General features: G+C 48.4%; 1 protein-coding gene across 3 annotated transcripts in view; it reads left to right on the forward strand.

The window, feature by feature from the left end:
* The window catches only part of LOC135911318 (A disintegrin and metalloproteinase with thrombospondin motifs 7-like), a 112,187-nt gene that overhangs the window by 63,800 nt on the left and 30,003 nt on the right, over nt 1-18,384 (forward strand). For all 3 annotated transcript variants that reach the window (XM_065443533.1, XM_065443534.1, XM_065443536.1), the window contains 9 exons: nt 1,501-1,650; nt 2,152-2,298; nt 6,126-6,270; nt 7,565-7,657; nt 10,004-10,149; nt 14,993-15,056; nt 15,168-15,273; nt 16,406-16,533; nt 17,589-17,709. In XM_065443533.1, the coding sequence (XP_065299605.1) occupies nt 1,501-1,650; nt 2,152-2,298; nt 6,126-6,270; nt 7,565-7,657; nt 10,004-10,149; nt 14,993-15,056; nt 15,168-15,273; nt 16,406-16,533; nt 17,589-17,709 (1,100 nt within the window). The remainder of the gene's footprint in view (nt 1-1,500; nt 1,651-2,151; nt 2,299-6,125; nt 6,271-7,564; nt 7,658-10,003; nt 10,150-14,992; nt 15,057-15,167; nt 15,274-16,405; nt 16,534-17,588; nt 17,710-18,384) is intronic.

The following is an 18,384-nucleotide window of genomic DNA, read 5'->3' on the forward strand; positions in this document are numbered from 1 at the left end:
TTTTACTCGAAAACTCGAAGAAACCCCTTTTCCAGCGTTTATACCATTCATAGACCAGCCACGGCGCCCGCCATTTGCGCGCGCTGGCGCGTGAGTATTTCGGGGGCCACGGAGCTGCGCGCCCGCTTCCTTGCAGTGCCTCCAGATGGCGATACCTCCGCCGCATCGCGGCCCACGCAAGAGGCCGTGTTTCTACGAAAATGCCCGCCTTCGTGCATAGCGTTCGCGGCCAGCGTTTCCCGGCAAACATGACGGTTACGTACGCTCCAGTTTCCGGGAAGCGTGAGAAGCAGTCGGGGATCTTTGAATGGTATCGCATTACACTTAAGGCGAAGCTTAAGCGTCCTCCATCTTTTTCTTAGCGTACAGAGAGCTCATAGCACCTGCCAGAGGAGGTGAACCCAGCGCGCCTCCGCTTACTCTCCTCCCAGCTATTCTCCGCCCATTTCTGCTCCCCTTTCCCCACTTTGTCGTGCGCTCCTCCGTGCCTTCCCCGGCGCCCGCTCCTGCTCTCTACCTCCAGGTACCCTCCTCCTCCGGCGCTCGCTTCCCTCTCCCAGCTCTGTGGCCTCTCACTTATGGCGTTTTTCACTGGTCGATCTGGAGCGGCCGCCGAAATCCTCGAGCGAGCGCTCGGGTTTCACAAATCTGAATCGCCCAGCGGAGCGCAAAAATGCTCCGCGGTGGATCAGACAGGAAGTCTGCGTACACGTCGCACGAACCTGTTCCGAAAACCATGCCCTACTTCCGTTCTTTACGTTTCCACGGCAACCAAACTCACCGTCCCCCGTGTGTAATTTGACCGTGGCAGTCGCATAGTCCGTCATTTCCATATCGCGCCCGCTAGGATTGTGCATGGACAACGTGCAAAAATGTCTTCGCATAGCACGTGCGTCGCTTCGTAATCGCTATCGGCCGCGCTCTCATCGCTAAACGCGAGCACTGCAGCAGCACCGAACGCAGCCATTTTGCGAAGCAACACAATGTTGTGCGTACCCACCGGGTACCGATTTCGTTTGAAGACGGAAGTGACGCGAGCTATTTCCGCCTGAATCCGCGCCTCGGCGGCGGAGCAAGTGAGAGCGATCCGGCGCGGAGCGAGTTGATCCGAAACGACCAGTGGAACGCGCGAACCCGCTCCAGATCGACCAGTGGAATTCGGATTCGTTGCCACGGAGCAAGAAATCCTGCTCCGAATCGACCAGTGAAAAACGCCATTAATCTCGGCGATTTCACAAACGGGGCATATACGCTTGCGCGTAAAAGATCCAAATGGTGGATGATGCGTTGTCGCACTGAAGTGCGAGGTTACAAAAAAAAAAAGTAATCAATAAAGAAAGAATCAAATTATTGTTTGAATGCATGCACACTCAGTAAAGTGTAAAAAAATTTTTAAAAATGTTCAAATGCATATACGCTATCGGCACTTGAATACGGCCAGAGCTGACTCAATCACACTGCACAGCGATCGGGAGGCTCACGGCAAATCTCCCTTCTCAGGTTCAACATGTGCGCGCCGGGGCTGGAGCTGTGCTCGACATTAGGCCTGGCCGAGGTGGCCGGCATGTGCCAACCGCAGCGTAGCTGCAACGTCAACCAGGACTCCGGGCTCACGCTCGCCTACACCATCGCGCACGAGATCGGCCACAAGTGAGTGGTGTGTGCTCCCGGGTCTTGTGGCTTGTTTGGTGGAGGCGACAGACTTGAGTGGCCCAACTGTAAACGTGCTGCACCTAGCTTAGTGCATGTAAAAGTGCGATCAAAACTCTTCTCTCACTCTTTCTTTCGCTCCCCCTCCCCGTACTGGAATAAGTATGGTTAACATTCCTGCCTTTCCTTCCTCCCTTCTCTCTTTGTCTCTTTTGGTGGCTAACAGTACAACTCTCTGTCAGCATTTTTTTGTCATTGAAATAAAGTAACACTTTAAATACTTGGGCTTCTCTTAAAATTTTCCGCTTTTTTTTTGCGTTTCAGTTCTTAACCATCCGCTCTGATGTGAACACCACACACAAGTACCTCCAGACAAAGTCGTCAGCGCTCTTTCCTTTTTTGCCCGTTTAGGCAATGCTGTATTTTCACGTCCCACATAGAAGGCTTTCTTGGAGGGGCACTGGACACAGCGTTTTGTTTCCTTTGTGTGACGTGTCGCAGCTTCGGCATGAGCCACGACGGGCCGCACAACGGCTGCCAGGCGCCGGCGGGGCTCCGGCAGCACGTGATGGCGCCCCACCTCAGCTCGGACCCGTCGCCCCTAGTGTGGTCCAATTGCAGCCGAGAAGAGATCACGCGCTTCCTCGAGTGAGTGTCGAAGCCCGGCCCGATCGTCGCCGTCTGTTGGCGACGTGGCGGGGCCTGCCGCCGTGTTTCCTGGCGTGGCCGTCGCAGAAATGCGCAGCCTCGAAAAAAAAAAAGAAAATGCGTTTGTAATGGCAAAAAAAGAAAGAAAAGAGAAAAAAATGCGGGCAGGTTGGCTGGAGGAGTGAAGTTTTTGACCTTCTCCTCCCTGTAGCGCATGACGGGAGAGGGAGGAAAAATTAAAAGCAAGGTGGTGGAGATGATGATTATTATGATTGCGATAAATACAGAAAGCTACGTGCCAAGCGCGACGTACGTTCTAACTATGCACTTTCGGCCTTTTGTAGATACGAATAAATGGAAAATGTTGCTATAGCCTACTAGAGTTAAGGTCACCCTCGAAATGTCAGTAGCTCTCTTCGTCGCTGCACGCCATAGTCTCGCACGCTTTCCTCTTTGAAAATTAACGGCTGGTCGCGGAAATGAGCGAATTTCGTTGTGTGGTTTGTACTCCGGGCGGATCGCTGAGAAACTGCGAAATGGTCTTGGTAGACCACGTCGCAAAAAAAAAAAACAAGTGCAGCAATTGTTGATCGAGTCTTAAAAGGTGACCACTGAGGGACGAAATATTGTTTTACAGAATCCAAGCGGCTCGCCAGGGAGCATTCTGGGTGCTGTCTAGCGTATGTTTTTGTAGCGCGAGAATTGCGATAAAGCAAGATTTACTTGCAACTATAAGCGTTCGGTGAGAATCTAAGAGCTAGCTAAGATACTAGTTTTTTTAATACATGCGACACACAGAAAGCTCTAGTTTAGTAAGCGCTGAACAGCTAGCTAAGAGACTAGTTTTTTGAATACATGCGACACACAGAAAGCTCTAGTTTAGTAAGCGCTGAACAGATTTGGATCAAACGTTCGACATTTAAAGTGAGAAAAGTTACATTTTGCATTAAACTGCAGGAGGAAGTTTTAGAACTGACCACAATTTTTTTTTCAGTTGCATCAAGTTAGATTCTGCTCACGTCAAAACCACCATTAAGCTAATTCATTGTTAACATCAACTAAACTGTGTTTTCACCCACCACACATGTAGAACCCTGTGAACAGGGTCCTTGAGGCGTTGCCAGAAAATATTGCAAATTGTAAATCTGTTAATCCTTGACCGAAAAAGATGTCGCATTCCTGCAAAGTGCATGTGTCAAAGCATTAAAAAAGCAAAAGCATTATTGCGTTACATTTGGCTCTAGAGAGCAGTGGTGTTTTCTGAATTGAACCTCTCCAAAACTCACGGAACAAGAGTAACAGTTTCATTCACATTGAAAAGTAACACGCCGATTTCTTTTTCTTGAAGCACTTTATTAGGTTACACATACGAAATATTGATATATGTTTTCGTTGTGAAATTTTATTGTTGTGCGTTGGCTTGTAATTTTTGTGGTGGGCTGCTTTATTCATTTTCCCATGTGAATCAATTTTTAGCAAAAAAAGTAAATAGAGGAACCAGGGCTTAACCAAAAAAATCAGCAGCCGACAGTCGCAAGACTTTTCACTTGTTTTAATGCGCCAGATCTCATTCACACCCATTCTGAGGTGGTTGCCTGTTGATACCATTTCTTCGTTGCGCATAAGCCGCCTTCGTATGTGTCATGCACTGTAATTTTTCGTAGTTTAGGCGAGCATAAATGACAGTGCTTAATTGGTCATGTGTCTTACGCGAAGCAAGTTCGTCTAAGAAGAATGCGTGTTCGTAATGGACAAATTCGTTTCGCATGTCAAAAAACGACGTCGCCTGCGTACGACGGTGACACTTGTGACGTCTTGGCACTTTAATACTTACACAGCTGCTCTGGGAGCTGCGCTTGAAGAGGTAGGATTTGTTTGTTTCCCTCAGTGTTGTGTCGGGTGCCTAATCGTTCCTGAGTTTCGCCGGGAAACTCCCGTCGTTGCAGTCCTTGACGTTTGTTTTGTATTCAGTGTCTACCGCTGTCGTCAGTTTAGGCCGTCCATTTTCACCGTTACCCGGACGAGTGCATAAAAGGAACGAAAGCTAGTTGCTTCGCCGCGCTTATTACCGGGTGCGTTGTCATCAAATATCTCATTATACACCAGCTGTCGTCCGTGGTAGCTGCTAGTCTTCTCACCAGCTCGCCTAGGAGCGCACAAAAATAAAGAAAATAAAGAAATACTTGCGACGCGTATGTTGAGGGCTTGTTTACCGTGTATTTGTTATGCAGAACCTCACGTATAACGGCCGCCAGGGTTGGTTGTATATTTTCTGCCTGCCAGTGCGGTTTGTGGAACCGCAAATACCCCTCGTTGTTGCAGTGGTCGTGCCATCCAAAGCGAAAACTTTTTCGCGGAACCAGAAACTTGTGCCCATATGGGCACAATGCAAACAAGCCGCACCTCTTTGCGGACGTGTTAAGAGTCGCGAGAAAAAAAGGTCCCCAAGCATACCCCAACGACGGGACGAGCTCATTACAAAGCCTCAGAGACGCATGTCACACCTTTTCCGTGCGGAATCAGGCAGCGCAGAGAACATCGGGTGCCACGCGCCAGCGTGAGTTCGCGTTATTCCGTCGGGATGAGCCATGTGTCTGTGTGTAGGGAAAGAAAAAAAATATATGCAGATTGTACGCATTTTTAAGATATATGTTAATGCGAAGCATCTCCTCATGACATGTTTTAACGTTTCGGTTTTTTTGTGTACTTCACTTCCGTTCTCTGTACTCGCTTGGGGAGCATCAGAAGCAGGCTGATTCACGCCCCCAACACACCCGGTTTTGTACAGCACGATTGCGACGTGTATTTGCCTAACGCCATATATAATAAAGCACCTAACGCCATCTAGAGCACAAAACGCATGACGCATCAGCGCAGCGAGAACGAATAAACAGGCGCATGCACAACGCTCCGCTGAAGTAGGCACTATAGAGGGTGAAGGAAACGTCGTCGAAAACGTCGCGTTTCCCGCAGGCCCTGCGAGTGCGAAGTGTCACAGTGAGCGAATGAGGCCGACAATACGCCGGTCTACGAGAAAGAAAATCCGCGGAGGGGGTGGGAAAAACAAAATGCTTCGCAAAAATAACCTTCGCGAAGTCTATTGTTCCACGCTGTTATCGCGCGACCTCACACTGCACTAAATTTATGGTAATTCGTCATTTGTGGCGAGTTGGAAAGTTGACGCGACTTATGCCGCCGGCCCTGCCCCGCGTGATTGTTAGGTGGCGGCGTAAAAGATAATAATCAGGTAAACGTAAATAAAAACTAAACTGAAACTAAGTAAATGAACAAAAATCTGTCTTCTGCCTTCTTTCTCACGCCCGATTGTTCCTAGATTCCGAAACAGCCTTGGGGATCCAGTGGCTATTGCATTACGCTGTAGAGCACAAGCTGGCGGATTCGAATGCCGGCCGATGCTGCCGCGTTTAGATGACGCCAAAATAAAAAAAAAAGAATAAAAACGTTCTTGTGGCGAGCCTCCTTGGGCATGACGCAAGACAGTGAGACTTCACAAGGACGCAGAAAGCAAAAGACAACCACAGCCACGGTGTTTGTCTTTTATTTCTGCGTCCGTGTGAAGCTGCGCTGTTTTCCACCACGCACACGTATCAATTCGTCCAAATGTCAGCTCACGTGAGCCTTCTTTGGCGCACTCTGAAGAGCGCTAGGTTGCCAAACTTCGGAATCCTCTACTAATCGCCCCTGTATTGCTTATGCTCGTTAAACCGGATCAATCGTTCAGCAAATCCCACCATGCGGGGAACGCGGGCAGAACACCGCGTAGCTCACTGATCGTGTACGTGGATTTGTATGTGCACGTCGCGCAGCCGAGACTGGGGCAGCTGCCTCGACGACGAGCCGCGGGCGCACCAGTTCACGTTTCCGCTGCTGCCACCGGGCGCCATGTACGACGCCGACCACCAGTGCCGGCTGCAGTACGGACCCGCTGCCCAGCACTGCGACGGCATCGAGGTGAGCGGCATCCTTCTTCCCCTGTGCCGCCCTTTCCCCTTTTGCCTTCTAAATAGCGCTCACGCAACGCTGCATCAACTCAGCACGGGCTGTGCTGAGCTGATACAGCGCTGTTCACTTCCTACAAAAAGCAAGATGCGCATGCGGAGTGGGAGACACGCTGGGCAGGAACTGTGTTTGCAGTTTCTCCTATTGCGGTAACTATAGGGTTGCTTCTTTTTGCCGCTGTCCGCGTCGTCGTGTTGTTTCAAGGGAGTTCGTTTTTCTTTGTGATTGCTTGTGTTTTGAATGTTTTTTTTTTTTCCTGATCGAGATTCCCGTCCCCGTACGGTGCCTTGGTGCAGGTGCGCATACGCGTGCGTGCGTGCGTGCGTGCGTGCGTAAAACAAAATTTCCTATCAGCTGTAGCTACCTGTTATGTCGACATTGAGAGCATTACTGTACAGAAAGACGTTCGAGATTTACCCTCGAGTTACATTTCCAATATCATGAATGTCCCGCGTGCGGCAAGCTTTTCTGCAACGTTTGAGGGTAATGCAGGCAGAGCACGCTTTACAGAAATGGGAGGCATATGTTGGACTGAGAAGACGGGAAGATATTTTTTTTTTTAAATTCCTGTTTTAGGATATTTACTGAATCAATCGCCTCTTACTTGGTTTAAATTTGAGCTGGGTGGAGTTATGGTCGTTCTGACGTTCTACGACTGCGAGAGCAATGAAATGGGAACGCAAATAAGTGCTTTTCTCTCAGAACGCAATGGGAATAGAGTACCCTATGTTTCTAGGATTGCGTGAATCTGCAGAAAATCGTTTTTAATCAGCGAGACACTTATAATCGACAAATTTATTAGGTCAGGGCTACTCCTCGGTCTCACATCCCGCAAAGAATGCAGCTGCAGGGCGTACTTCATGCGCTGAAGCAAATAGTGCGAAACTTTTGCAACGAGTGCGTACCATACGTTATGCCCCTTGAGTAATGTTTCCTTTAGCTTCACATAAATACTTGCGGCCAGCATATTATTTTACTCTAGCGAGAGTACAACATAATTTGATTTTCAGCCAATTCTGTATTCGCGCTGGCCACATTCACCATCATATGTCAGGCACTAATGTGGTTCATGAAAAAAAAAATAAGGAGAAAACACAGTTTCCGAGCTATGAAGCGGATGTAGATCAGGGCTAGGCCTCGCGCACGCATCGTGATATAAAATAAGTGAGTGCCGCAAGTGTTTTCCTGCTTCGTTCACGTGATAGTGCATGCACGTGTCTTGACGACGGGTGTGTCCCTGTGCCAGGAAGTGTGCCGGACGCTGTGGTGCCGTCTGGACAACAAGTGCGTCACAAAGATGGAGCCAGCCGCGCAGGGAACCGTCTGCGACAAGAACAAGGTACGCGAAGGCGTGCGACATTCTCGTTGTTATTGTTTACGATGATGATGATGATGGTTTCATTGGTGGTAGTGGTGGTACCAACTTCACATGTTATCGAGACAATGGTTAGGGAAACGGGGAAAAACATTTTGCAGTAACATCGTGACTAGTTTTTACCCTGTGCATCGCAAACCCACATATTTATATTCTTGTTGTTTGCATTCTGTGTCAATGCAACAGCTAAGAACAGCCGCATAATCGTATCTACAAATCAAAATTGACAGTCACTTAGGTATCCTTACGCAATCTAAATGCGAAAGCATAATGACTTCTGTAATTAATTGGTTATGTCCTTGATACTAGACGTCATTTATTGTCACGTGTTCTTCGCTACTCTACCTTAATCCACCTTGCTCTAATTTGTACCAACCTTAATCCACCTTGATCCACTTTCATTCATCTTAAGTCGCCTTACTCTAACTTGTTCGAATTTTAATTCTGTATTACCACTGACGTCCTACTAGGCTTTGATGACCTCACTGATCATGATGATGATGATCTTTGCTACCACTCGTAGCGAACAACGCCGGCTTTTTTGCCCCACAGGACATATAATGCTTTCGTATTAAATAAATCTTCATATCCCTCTCAACTAGAATGTTAACGTACAATCCTCAAAAAGTGAAAGCAGGCTTGCGAGCGCGTGATCATTCATACTTAGTAGAGCCTGTGTTTGTCTTGTGAAACAACACTCGTATTTTTTTTTTAAATCCCTACCCTACGCAAACATCCGTAATGTAGACTGTGCTAATAGCGCATTTTGCACAACCTCGTGAGGTTGCATAACCTTAAGTGGGTGGTACAATTTAGTGAATGTCACGTGCTCGGTCTATGTCGTTTCATTCGTTTAAGTCGTATGTACGAATGCATTCGCAAGCAAACAACCTTGCTGTGTTGCTATAAAACGTGAATCCCAAACGATTACTATGTTACTCTTATACATGCGGTTTACATCTAACTTTGTTATAGCGTGTGTGGAAGGAATGTATTGCACTGAGAATTCGTGTCGTCGTCGTCGTCGTCGGCCTCCTCCTCCTCCTCCTATGTTCTCTTTGCCGCATATAGAGTTAGCGGCGAGGAAATAATTTGAGTAGAATGCTTCTCCAGTTCTTTTCTTGCCGTATGTGGGAGTTCCTAGTGGAATACATATCTGCACGTTTTCTAATGGAGCGGGCACACGAATTTTCCAACTTTCTTGTTTGGCGCACTTGTTCTTATCTTTCCAGATATCACGTTGTTAAAAGGAGGGCTAAAGAGAATCACTAAATCAGTTGAGCCTGCTTAACTATTCTTTCGAAGTTCTATGTTTTGCTTATTTCGCGGTAATATATTGTTTATCAGAAAAGAAAAATGAAAGTCAAAGTTCTGCTTCATTAAGTTCACGTCGAAAACCCAGTGCCGCCGGTGTTTCAGTGTGACGTCATGGACGACAGAGTATTTCTTCGCACTTGGGCAGCTGTACCACACGTACCTGTGGTCCTTGATGCTCGCTAAGTTCGGTGTTTGATTCTTTTAGAATAAAATGTATTCAGCCTTTGCCGATTTAGAAGTTAACTAGACTAGAGTAGACATTGTCAAAATCCATGACGTCGCGGCTAGCTGTGGCGGCAAATGCAAGGCGTCGTCGCCAGCCGTCACTCGTTATTGCACTCTTCTGGCTCATCAAGATTCCCACGGTAAGAGTGGCTTTTTCGGTATCCTAAACTGGTAATTTACTAATAGAGCTCAAATTATTTCTTTTTCTCTGGCGTATCCTTAACTGCTTCAATTGGCAACTACTTAAGGGGATATGAAAATAAAATATTAAGCCGAGTTAGATCGATAGATTACTTGTCGGCAAGGCTATCATCGTTTTCTGCGTGCCACTGTATCACTTAGTTGCGTCGAAAATTGGCACCGAAGGACCCGCTCCTCTTTACCAGTTTGAACCGCCCCCGCCCGAAACGGACGAGATGACGTAATCTCCACGTGACCTCACTCCATGCCGGTTTCCTTGAAGCTGTGCTGTAAATCAGCCAGTGCTGACGTCACACGATAGGTTCCATAGCCCACAACAGGTGGAGCCACTTCTATTTTTCATTTTCGCCATTTTCTCGCTTATGCAAGCTATGTTTTGGCTACGAATTACGAATTCATTATTACAGAAACCTAATCTTTCAATGTAGCTTGACTTAGCATGAACCTTTAGTGCCTCTTTACTTTAAGTCATAATCTCGGCCGCTGCCACGCCTCTTGGTCGAAGGAATCGTCGCGTGTCCCCTGTGCCCGTGTCGTGCAGTAAGCGTCGTCGCTTTGCGTGCGCAGTGGTGCTACCTGGGCGAGTGCACCGAGATGGGCGAGCGTCCGGAGGCCATCGACGGACACTGGGGCCCGTGGTCCAACTGGTCCGAGTGCTCGCGCAGCTGTGGAGGAGGCGTCATGGTCTCCGAAAGGCACTGCGACCACCCGAGGTGCGCAACATTAGCACGCCTTTTTTCTTGTTCTCTTTCTAGCACGATGGAACGTCGCTTTGTTTTGGTTGACTGGAGGCGACGAGCGATTGTGATGTTTAAGCCTCATGCCGACAACTAGAAAGAGGTTTCCGGTGCCGAAAAGATGTTGTGTCATGCCGAAAACTAGAAACTGTTTGGCAACCGGAGTTGCCAAACAAGCACAAAATAGAAGCAGCCCATCGCAGACACGACGAAAGTGACCTATGTCGTCGAGGTGGCTCATGAAGATAGCAGACAGAGAGCATCGATCACAATAATTCGCAGTGTTAACCTTCCGTAAACCTTAGTCTTTTGTGAAATAAAGTATTTACTCGCTTGCAAAAAAAAAAAAGAGAAATCATCTAGGAAATTGATAATTAGTGAAAGTGCTCTGTGATACTGTGCTTAGCACTCAGTGGCGCTATATGTAGCGCAGATCTTTTTCTTTTTTTAATCATTTTATGCACACTATATGCCTGTATCATCTCATTTGCGTATCATTTTCGTCGTGCTACTGTGCACATATATATCCGGACTTCGGTTACTCTTTTTACGCTTGCTTTCCTTAGCGTTCTTTTCTTTTTGGCATCAGTGCTGCGTGAAAGCGTGTAGCCGTCATCATTGCAACTTGACTGACTTTCAGCTGACTTCTTCGATATGCTGAGACAGTGCCTTCCTGTATGTAATCAACGTTTCTTTTTATTTTTTTCTGGTGGTCGACTGTCGTTTTGTGTCGCTGACGGCCGTAGCGCATCCGGCCGTAGTTGCGCGCAGCAGGTCGCATGTACATGAGCAGATTTGGGGCGTACAGCGGCATCAGTCTTACCAGAACGTAAGCCCGCCAGGCCTTAGCTACGTAAGCCCGCCAGGCCTTAGCTGGAGCGCCAGGCCACGCTCCAGCTAATTGCTGGGTCGTCCCAGGAACCACGACACGACAGTTTGAGTCAAGCGTGACAATCCCTGTCTACGAAGCTCCCTTTCATTCCTTGTGTTCAGGGAACGAAGGTGCCGGAGTGCTTATGCGCACACCCTGTCTCAAGGCGGAGCTTTCGCCGACTTCGGACGCTCCGGCTGGAGGAAAGTGTGACCGCAGATTTCCCTGACCCAGGAATCTAGGGAGGATCAAAGGGATTTGCTGAATGTGGTAGTTTGCTGTGATGTGTGCTTGCCAGAAAGATGTAGCTTTCTGATCTGTAGCTTATGCTGCGAGAACGATGTACTGTGCTCCGTGTTCCGGCCAGTATGATACCCATTGTCGCATGTATAAATAAGTTTGCGATTCCAATGTAAATAAACCCCCTATTCCGTTCCTCAACCTCTCGACCTCGTAATCTTCAGGAAAGGAGCAAATCTCGCCAAGTAAATCTCGTCTGCTAAAGCTTGCGAGTTCCGGTGCGTTCATCGAAGGACTCGCAGTGTTCAAACCAGCGTGACTTGGCTAGCTGCTTCGCACACCGACGAGCTTGGGCGGTCTTGTTCCACATCCGGAAAATATCATCGTGTCGGTGGACATTTGCAGCGTAAATCTCGCTGAGGCGCTTGCGTGCCGCCCACAAATTGTCAAGGAGTTTGTTCGACGTCGGAAGCGTTTCATCCACTTCCCTATGTCGTGTCGCTTGTGCCACCGGGGCCAAACGACGGGTGACGGGAACGCTGTCCTCGAACGTCGCCACAGTCTGGCGGCGAAAATCCCAGTCAATTGTCCGAGTCTGGCGAACGCGTTTCTTGCGGTGGCGAGAAGCTGGATAGCTCAAGCCAGATCAGATAGTGATCCAAATCCAATGGCTCACGCCCGCATCGCCACTTCCTCACCACGCCCTCATCCGCCGACGTCAAGTTCCGATTCAAGTCTCTTTGGTCCGGCCGCGGGCTGTAGTGCGTTGGGTAGTCAAGCTCGTTTGGCGAGGGTCAGGCGAGGGTCAGGTGAGCCGCCTCGGCCGCATCCCGGAACCGCAGGCGCCGACCGTCTACCCTTGTCGTCAACCCACTCTTGGTGCTGCGCGTTGAAGTCACCCACCACATGGAGGCCGTCCTTCGGGTAACGCCATCGCATGTCCGCCATCAACTGGACGTCGGTGCCGCCCTCCCCTGAACTCGCTTCAAGCAGCTGGGCTTATGCCGGTGGTAATAAGACGCCAAGATCAGGTGTCGCCTGTCATAAGTGCAAGAGGACGGCAACCACCTTCTAGGCGGCGTTACAGTAGGCGGCGGTATAGATTTGTGCTGGTGGTAAGTCCTGGCCCACAAGCACTGCCGCCTGTGCTTTAACCTAACAGGCCCGTGGAGGTAGGCAGGTCCCTGCTGCGCTTCCTGTTCTCGATGGAAGGCTAGAAGGAGTAGTAGCCGCTGACACCAGGCTCCTACCCTTTGTATTCTGCAGTAACAATGCCCCTGGTGGTCCAGAGATGCGGAAAAGCTCGTTGAACTCCGTTGCTCTTATAAGCAGCGCACGGCAGTTGCACTGCAGAATGTCAGGAGGCGCCGGCGTCACTCAGACGAGCGATGAAGCATGGGTGTCTCACTTGTCGTCTAGAATGTCTAATTTTCTGCGCATCTCTAGCGTCCATTATCGGCGACACTGGAGTGATAAAATGAAGCGTTGCGGCGCTCTTTGACCAGTTGCAACGTGCCGCACAATTTTTCCATGTCGAGACGTTGTATACCCGACGGTGAAGATATTGGCGACAAAGCCGATCGAAAGCGAGGCCACGACTTTGATGCCTAGTCTAACAATAGCTAGCAAAGTGAGTAGAAAATTGATTCCACTTATAACTTTCAAGCACGTGAAACTGACCTTCTGTAATACGACCCCCGTGATTAGGAGGTGCATCGTTGTGCAGTGCAGTGGGCAGAGGGCTAGCGTTGGTTGCGGTGATGGTCATTCGCTTTGCGTCAGAGCACATTACGTCCGCGTAAAACACAAGCATGGCATAGAAATCGACACGGGCCGTAACTGCGTCTCTTTGTTAAAGGGTGAAATGCGTCCAGGAAGCTTTCCTCCACCGTCGCTAAACGATATCGGTTCCAAATTTCTTCCTTCATTATGTCCATCAAGTTGCTAGACAAAATGGTTCGCTCTGGCGGTGGTCATCAGCGTAGCCTCTACTTCCTGCATTTACGTCCTCGAAGCCATGTCTTCGTAGCGAATCCCGTGACAACAAGAAAGCGGCGGGCAAACAAAAGCAGTATTCGCACGTACAAACCTGCCTGCTTTTGCGCGCCGTTAGACTTAGCTTGGTTTGTGATCAGAGAAAGCACAAACCACCCACTGTGAATCTCACTGGTGTGGTTGAGTTAACGCGCAGTCACGGTGCGGGCTCTTGCGCCGTCACCTCGAACCGGACGCGGTCAGATGGTTCCTTTTAATCTATCTCTCTCTCTCTCTCTTTCTCAAGACAGTAATATTTAACTGCGGAATTCCACAGCGCATCCCCGTGAGCGAAATTTTCGAGTTGTCGTTTGCATGACCGCCGGCTTATCACACAGAGAGAGACGCTGCTTTTGAATGCGAGCGCACTGGATCGAATCCCGGCCACGGCGGCCGCATTCCGATGGGGGCGATATGCGAAAACACCCACGTACTTAGATTTAAGTGATCGTTAAAGAACTCCAGGTGGTCAACATTTTCGGAGTTTCCCACTGCGGCGTGCCTCATAATCAGATCGTGGTATTGGCGCGTAAAACCCAATAATTCTTCAACGCGAATGCACGTCCTTGCGGAATCATGATTTACAGTACCTGCCTGCATGTATCTTTTCGCTTTAATCAAACGTTCGGAACAAGCAAAGCTCGCACTTTGTATTTCTCTTTCGTGCTCTGTCGAAATTTCAACCGATTGTTCTTTCTTCTACGCCGACTTCGTTTTGGTAAAGCTTGGCATTAGTCAAATTTATCGAAATGTCGACGGCATTTCCGGCATATAGTCAGCAGGAAAGAATAGGTCATAAAAAAGAATAAATTTGTGGAGCGCTCTCTGCTCTTTCCGGCGAGGTGAACGATTACTACTTCCGTACAAATGTCACACATTTGTGGTGGTGGGAGAGGTATTTCCTTTCGCGCCTTTATATTGTATCTTCTCTCCGCCGCAAAAGCGTACAGGCTCACTTCTTTTCTTTATAGGGCACAGCTTCCAGTCGCTTTTGTACACACTTCATACACGTGCACTTAAAGAGGCTTTGTATGCCGAAGTCCCATAGCTTTAATAAGGTTAACGATCTATGATACGCTTTGCTGGTTCTTTCTGTTGCTGAATTACATCGGTATCGGTCTGTTTGGTTACGACCAGAATAAAAAGAGAGAAAGCTCTGTATTGAAAAATCCGTGTTTAGCCAGCGTATTTTCGAAATATACTTACAAGAGGATGCGCATCCATCATTGCCTCAGTATACCTCTGTCTTTTACTTACTTTTGTTAACTTTTTTGCTGAGGATAGTTTGTATTGCACCGAAAGATATTAGCAGCTAGGCCGGCTTCGGCTTTGGCCGAAAACGATACCGCATGCGTTTTAACTTGAACTGGAGACCCCTGGCGCGAAGAAGCTGATATTTTGACAGCGACTGCGTTAGGCGCCGGCCACGTAAGTGCCAGCGAATTCACCAAGCGCTAATTATCTAGCGATATTGCGTAATCACCTTTTTGTCTGTCTTGTGGTCATGATTTTTCCATTTGCCCACAAACCACGTTACAGCAACTGTTTTCCTTTTTCTTTCATTTTCTTACTTTTCACGTGTAAAGAAGAAATTTACGGTTTACCTTTGGTGGCTGAATTTTACGCCTGTTCGTAGGAAGTCACGTTCGGTCTTTCTCCTCTGCTCTTCTTCAGGCCGGCCTATGGTGGACGCTACTGTATCGGAGAGAGGAAACGCTACAGGATGTGCAACACTCAGGTATACAATACTTCGGCGAGGTGCTAGGTAATCGTTAGGGTTGCTTAGCTTGTAGTCTTCGTTCGCGAGTAATGTCGTACCGTCTCTTTGTTACCTTTTTGTTTCTCGCAGAGCTGCGCAGAGGACGCGCCAAGTTTTCGTGCCCTGCAGTGCAGCCACTTCAACAACGTCTCCTACCAAGGGGAGCTGTTCAACTGGTCTCCTGTGTCGGCGCCCGGTACGTAATACCAGTATTCCGCAGCACTCGGTTAAAATGTTAAAACACATTCGTAGAACGTTTGAAAGACGAACATTTTTTTCTATGAGTCCGATAATAAACAGACAATAGCCTTCCGTCACGGCTATCTGGAGCGCTGTAGCCTTGTGCTGCGTAGAAGCTTAATCCCACAGCGATATCTGCATTGAATATACAGTGTTAAAGAATATGAGGTTTGCAGGTTCGCGTGACTTTACTCGAGCGCTATCTTTCAAACCCGAAATATATCCTAGAATATATTATTCTTCGTTGAGCAGCAGAGAGTTCCATGGCTCGATAGACAGAAATGACTAGGGTTTGAGCAGCGGGTTTAGACAGGGCCTAATCAGCAATCGAGGCTTGCTCCCGAGCGTTAAACGGTTTGCGCTGATAATTCTGTCAAAGCGGTCACTAGGAAATACTCAAACCAACGGACGCGTGGCAATGCCCCCCTGGCGCAAAGCATCGTTCCTGTGTTACTGTCAGAACACGGGAAAAAAAACGATAAGCACGAAGTCATATAACAAAGCAAACTAGAAACAAAAGCCTAACATTTTTTGTATTGTATTTCTTCGACATAGCAACGTAATTTTATATGTACCAAAGGGAAAATAAATTATCAAAGTACCTTTTAAAGATAAACCACGAACAGTTACCGATAAGGTTCGCGTCACAACCGATAGCTTCTGTCTGCTTGCGGAGTCAACATGAAAAACGTAAACATGGGGACATACGAAAAAAGAAAGGGATAACGTCCCAGAGAGCTTAACAGGTGCAAGGAAAACTAGTGTGTCTGTCATGTATCTTATCTCGTAGTGTTTACGCTTTTATCGGCTTGTCCGGTATCCGCTATCGCCGAACATTCAGAAATACATGAGCAGCAAAGGCAAAGATAGTGGCTAGTACTGCTCCAGCGTTTCGTCGATTTCGTGTATCTTGCCGTAAATTCTGTTTATCTCACTCGAATAAAAAAAAAAAACGAACTATTCAGCGACCTACTCGTTTTGCATATTGCCACTGCCGCATTGGGCTGTGCGGAGCGGTCCACTGTTCCTCGTCAACGTGTGGTGAAAGTCTGTCGGCAGAGCCCTCTTTGCTCGTCGCGTGTTCGCAGCCACCCCGTGCCAACTGCACTGCAAGCCGGATGGCAAGTTCTTCGCGCGTGTGCTCAAGGAGTCGGTGACCGACGGCACGCCGTGCAGTCCCGGATCGCGGGATGTTTGCATCAACGGCAAGTGCAGGGTACGTGCACGGATCCTCGGCCTTTCGATAGACCCCCCCACCTTTTTTTTTCTAAGCGAAGCATGCTTTGGCTCCACGACCTGTAGGTAAATGGCACCTGCATATGTAGATAGCCCTCACATAAAGACTTTGCACAAGGAGCGCGCATCACTTTTAAAGGAACGTAGCGCCGATGCCGTCGCCTTTATTACTCCTCCTGCTAACCTCTCGCGAGAAGACAGCGCTATTCTCCGAAGACTTCAGACAAACTCAATAGTGACTCCTCTTTTCCGTCACTTTATTCAAGGCCTACCTGGGCCACCAAAATGCCCGAACTGCATGGAACATCCGTCCCTAGAGCATTGTCTATTACATTGCCCTCACACTCAACCCAAACTGCAGTCAGCCCTCTCCACCATTCCCACTAACATCAAGCCACGGTCATGGACGGACTGGCTCACTCCACCACCCCATGCAACTAACATTCTCCTGCCGGTGCTTATCCAGCACGTCAGAGACGTGTTGGGTGAGGACTGGTAGCTCACCGACCAGGGTTGAGCGCCGGACGCTGGCGTAAAAATAAAAGTTTCTCTCTCTCTCTCTCTCTCTCTCCTGGAATAAACTGCGTTTAATCTGCACGCACTTGTGAGCTCGAAACAGTGTAAGATCCCTGCGATCTACTGAATTCGTGACAGGCGGATTGTATATATATAAACCGCGAGAAACTACATTATGATTGTTTTCCTTATTTTCCTTCCCTCCTGCTCTTCCCTGCCGGAGGTACAAATGTGAAATTTTATGCTTAAGAATAAAATTTGACTCAGAGGAGCTTAGCTGTTTTTTAATGCGTCCCGACCTATTGTCAGTGTTCCTTCTATTTACGGCGGGGATATTTTACCATCTCTCACCATTCTGCCCGGTCTCTGTCGTTCTCCGGAGCCGCTTTCTCAGCGTAGTGTATAAAACAGAGGCGTGTCACTCGGGCCGACCTTTCTCTCCTTCGTTTTCCCCTCGAGCTTGCGGCGTGCGCGCGGTGGACAAGTGACCAAGGCACGTGTGCTATTTTGCCGTCGCAGCGCGTCTCCTGTGATTGGGGCATCGAGACGAGCGCCCGGGAGGACCGTTGCGGCATCTGCCACGGCGACGGAACGCGCTGCATTACCGTCCACAAGGAATTCAACCAGAAGGAAGGCATCGGTTAGTCCACGCGTTTTTCTTCTTCTCCTTCAACGTATTCCTTTTTTTCTTTTTCTACCTCTTCCTTAATTTACTTACTGCCCGTGTCGGGTGTTGCATATTGTAATAATTTGTGCGGGGTCACCTACGCATTCCCTTATTTATTGATGGGGTTTATTGTCCTAGGGCAACGCGCGGAGGTTGTGACAGAGGTTATTTCGTGGGATACACTTCGTTAGGGTTCACTCTGATGTCTTAGTCATTTCTTCAACATTAGGGAGGCAAACTTACCGATATGACGCTTCAGCTCTGCATTTATTAACGAAAAAAAATTGTCTTGCCATCCCGGCCCTGCGAAAGTGGATGTCCAGCGAAGCTGTTTCGAAATCACCGGAGCTGAGGGGGTATGTAATGCTTAATTTATGGTTGGGATGCTTGTTTTGAGCTTGTTCTTTATAGAATCGTATGCTGTTCTGTGTGTTATGTGGGTCATTTCAGTGAATGTACGCACTGTTCGCATTATTTCGCTGAGCGCTTGTAGCCTCTGCATTACGAGGGGGATGCACAATGCATTTTTGCTTGCTTAGAGGGGTATGAGCCATTGCTGATGTTGATCATTTCTACTCACGGACGAACACGAAAAATGCCGACCACCGAGAGGCTAACAGCTTCGTTGCAAAGTTATGGGGGCTCTCT

This window comes from Dermacentor albipictus, chromosome 1 (genome assembly GCF_038994185.2).
Source record: "Dermacentor albipictus isolate Rhodes 1998 colony chromosome 1, USDA_Dalb.pri_finalv2, whole genome shotgun sequence".
NCBI lineage: Eukaryota > Metazoa > Arthropoda > Arachnida > Ixodida > Ixodidae > Dermacentor > Dermacentor albipictus.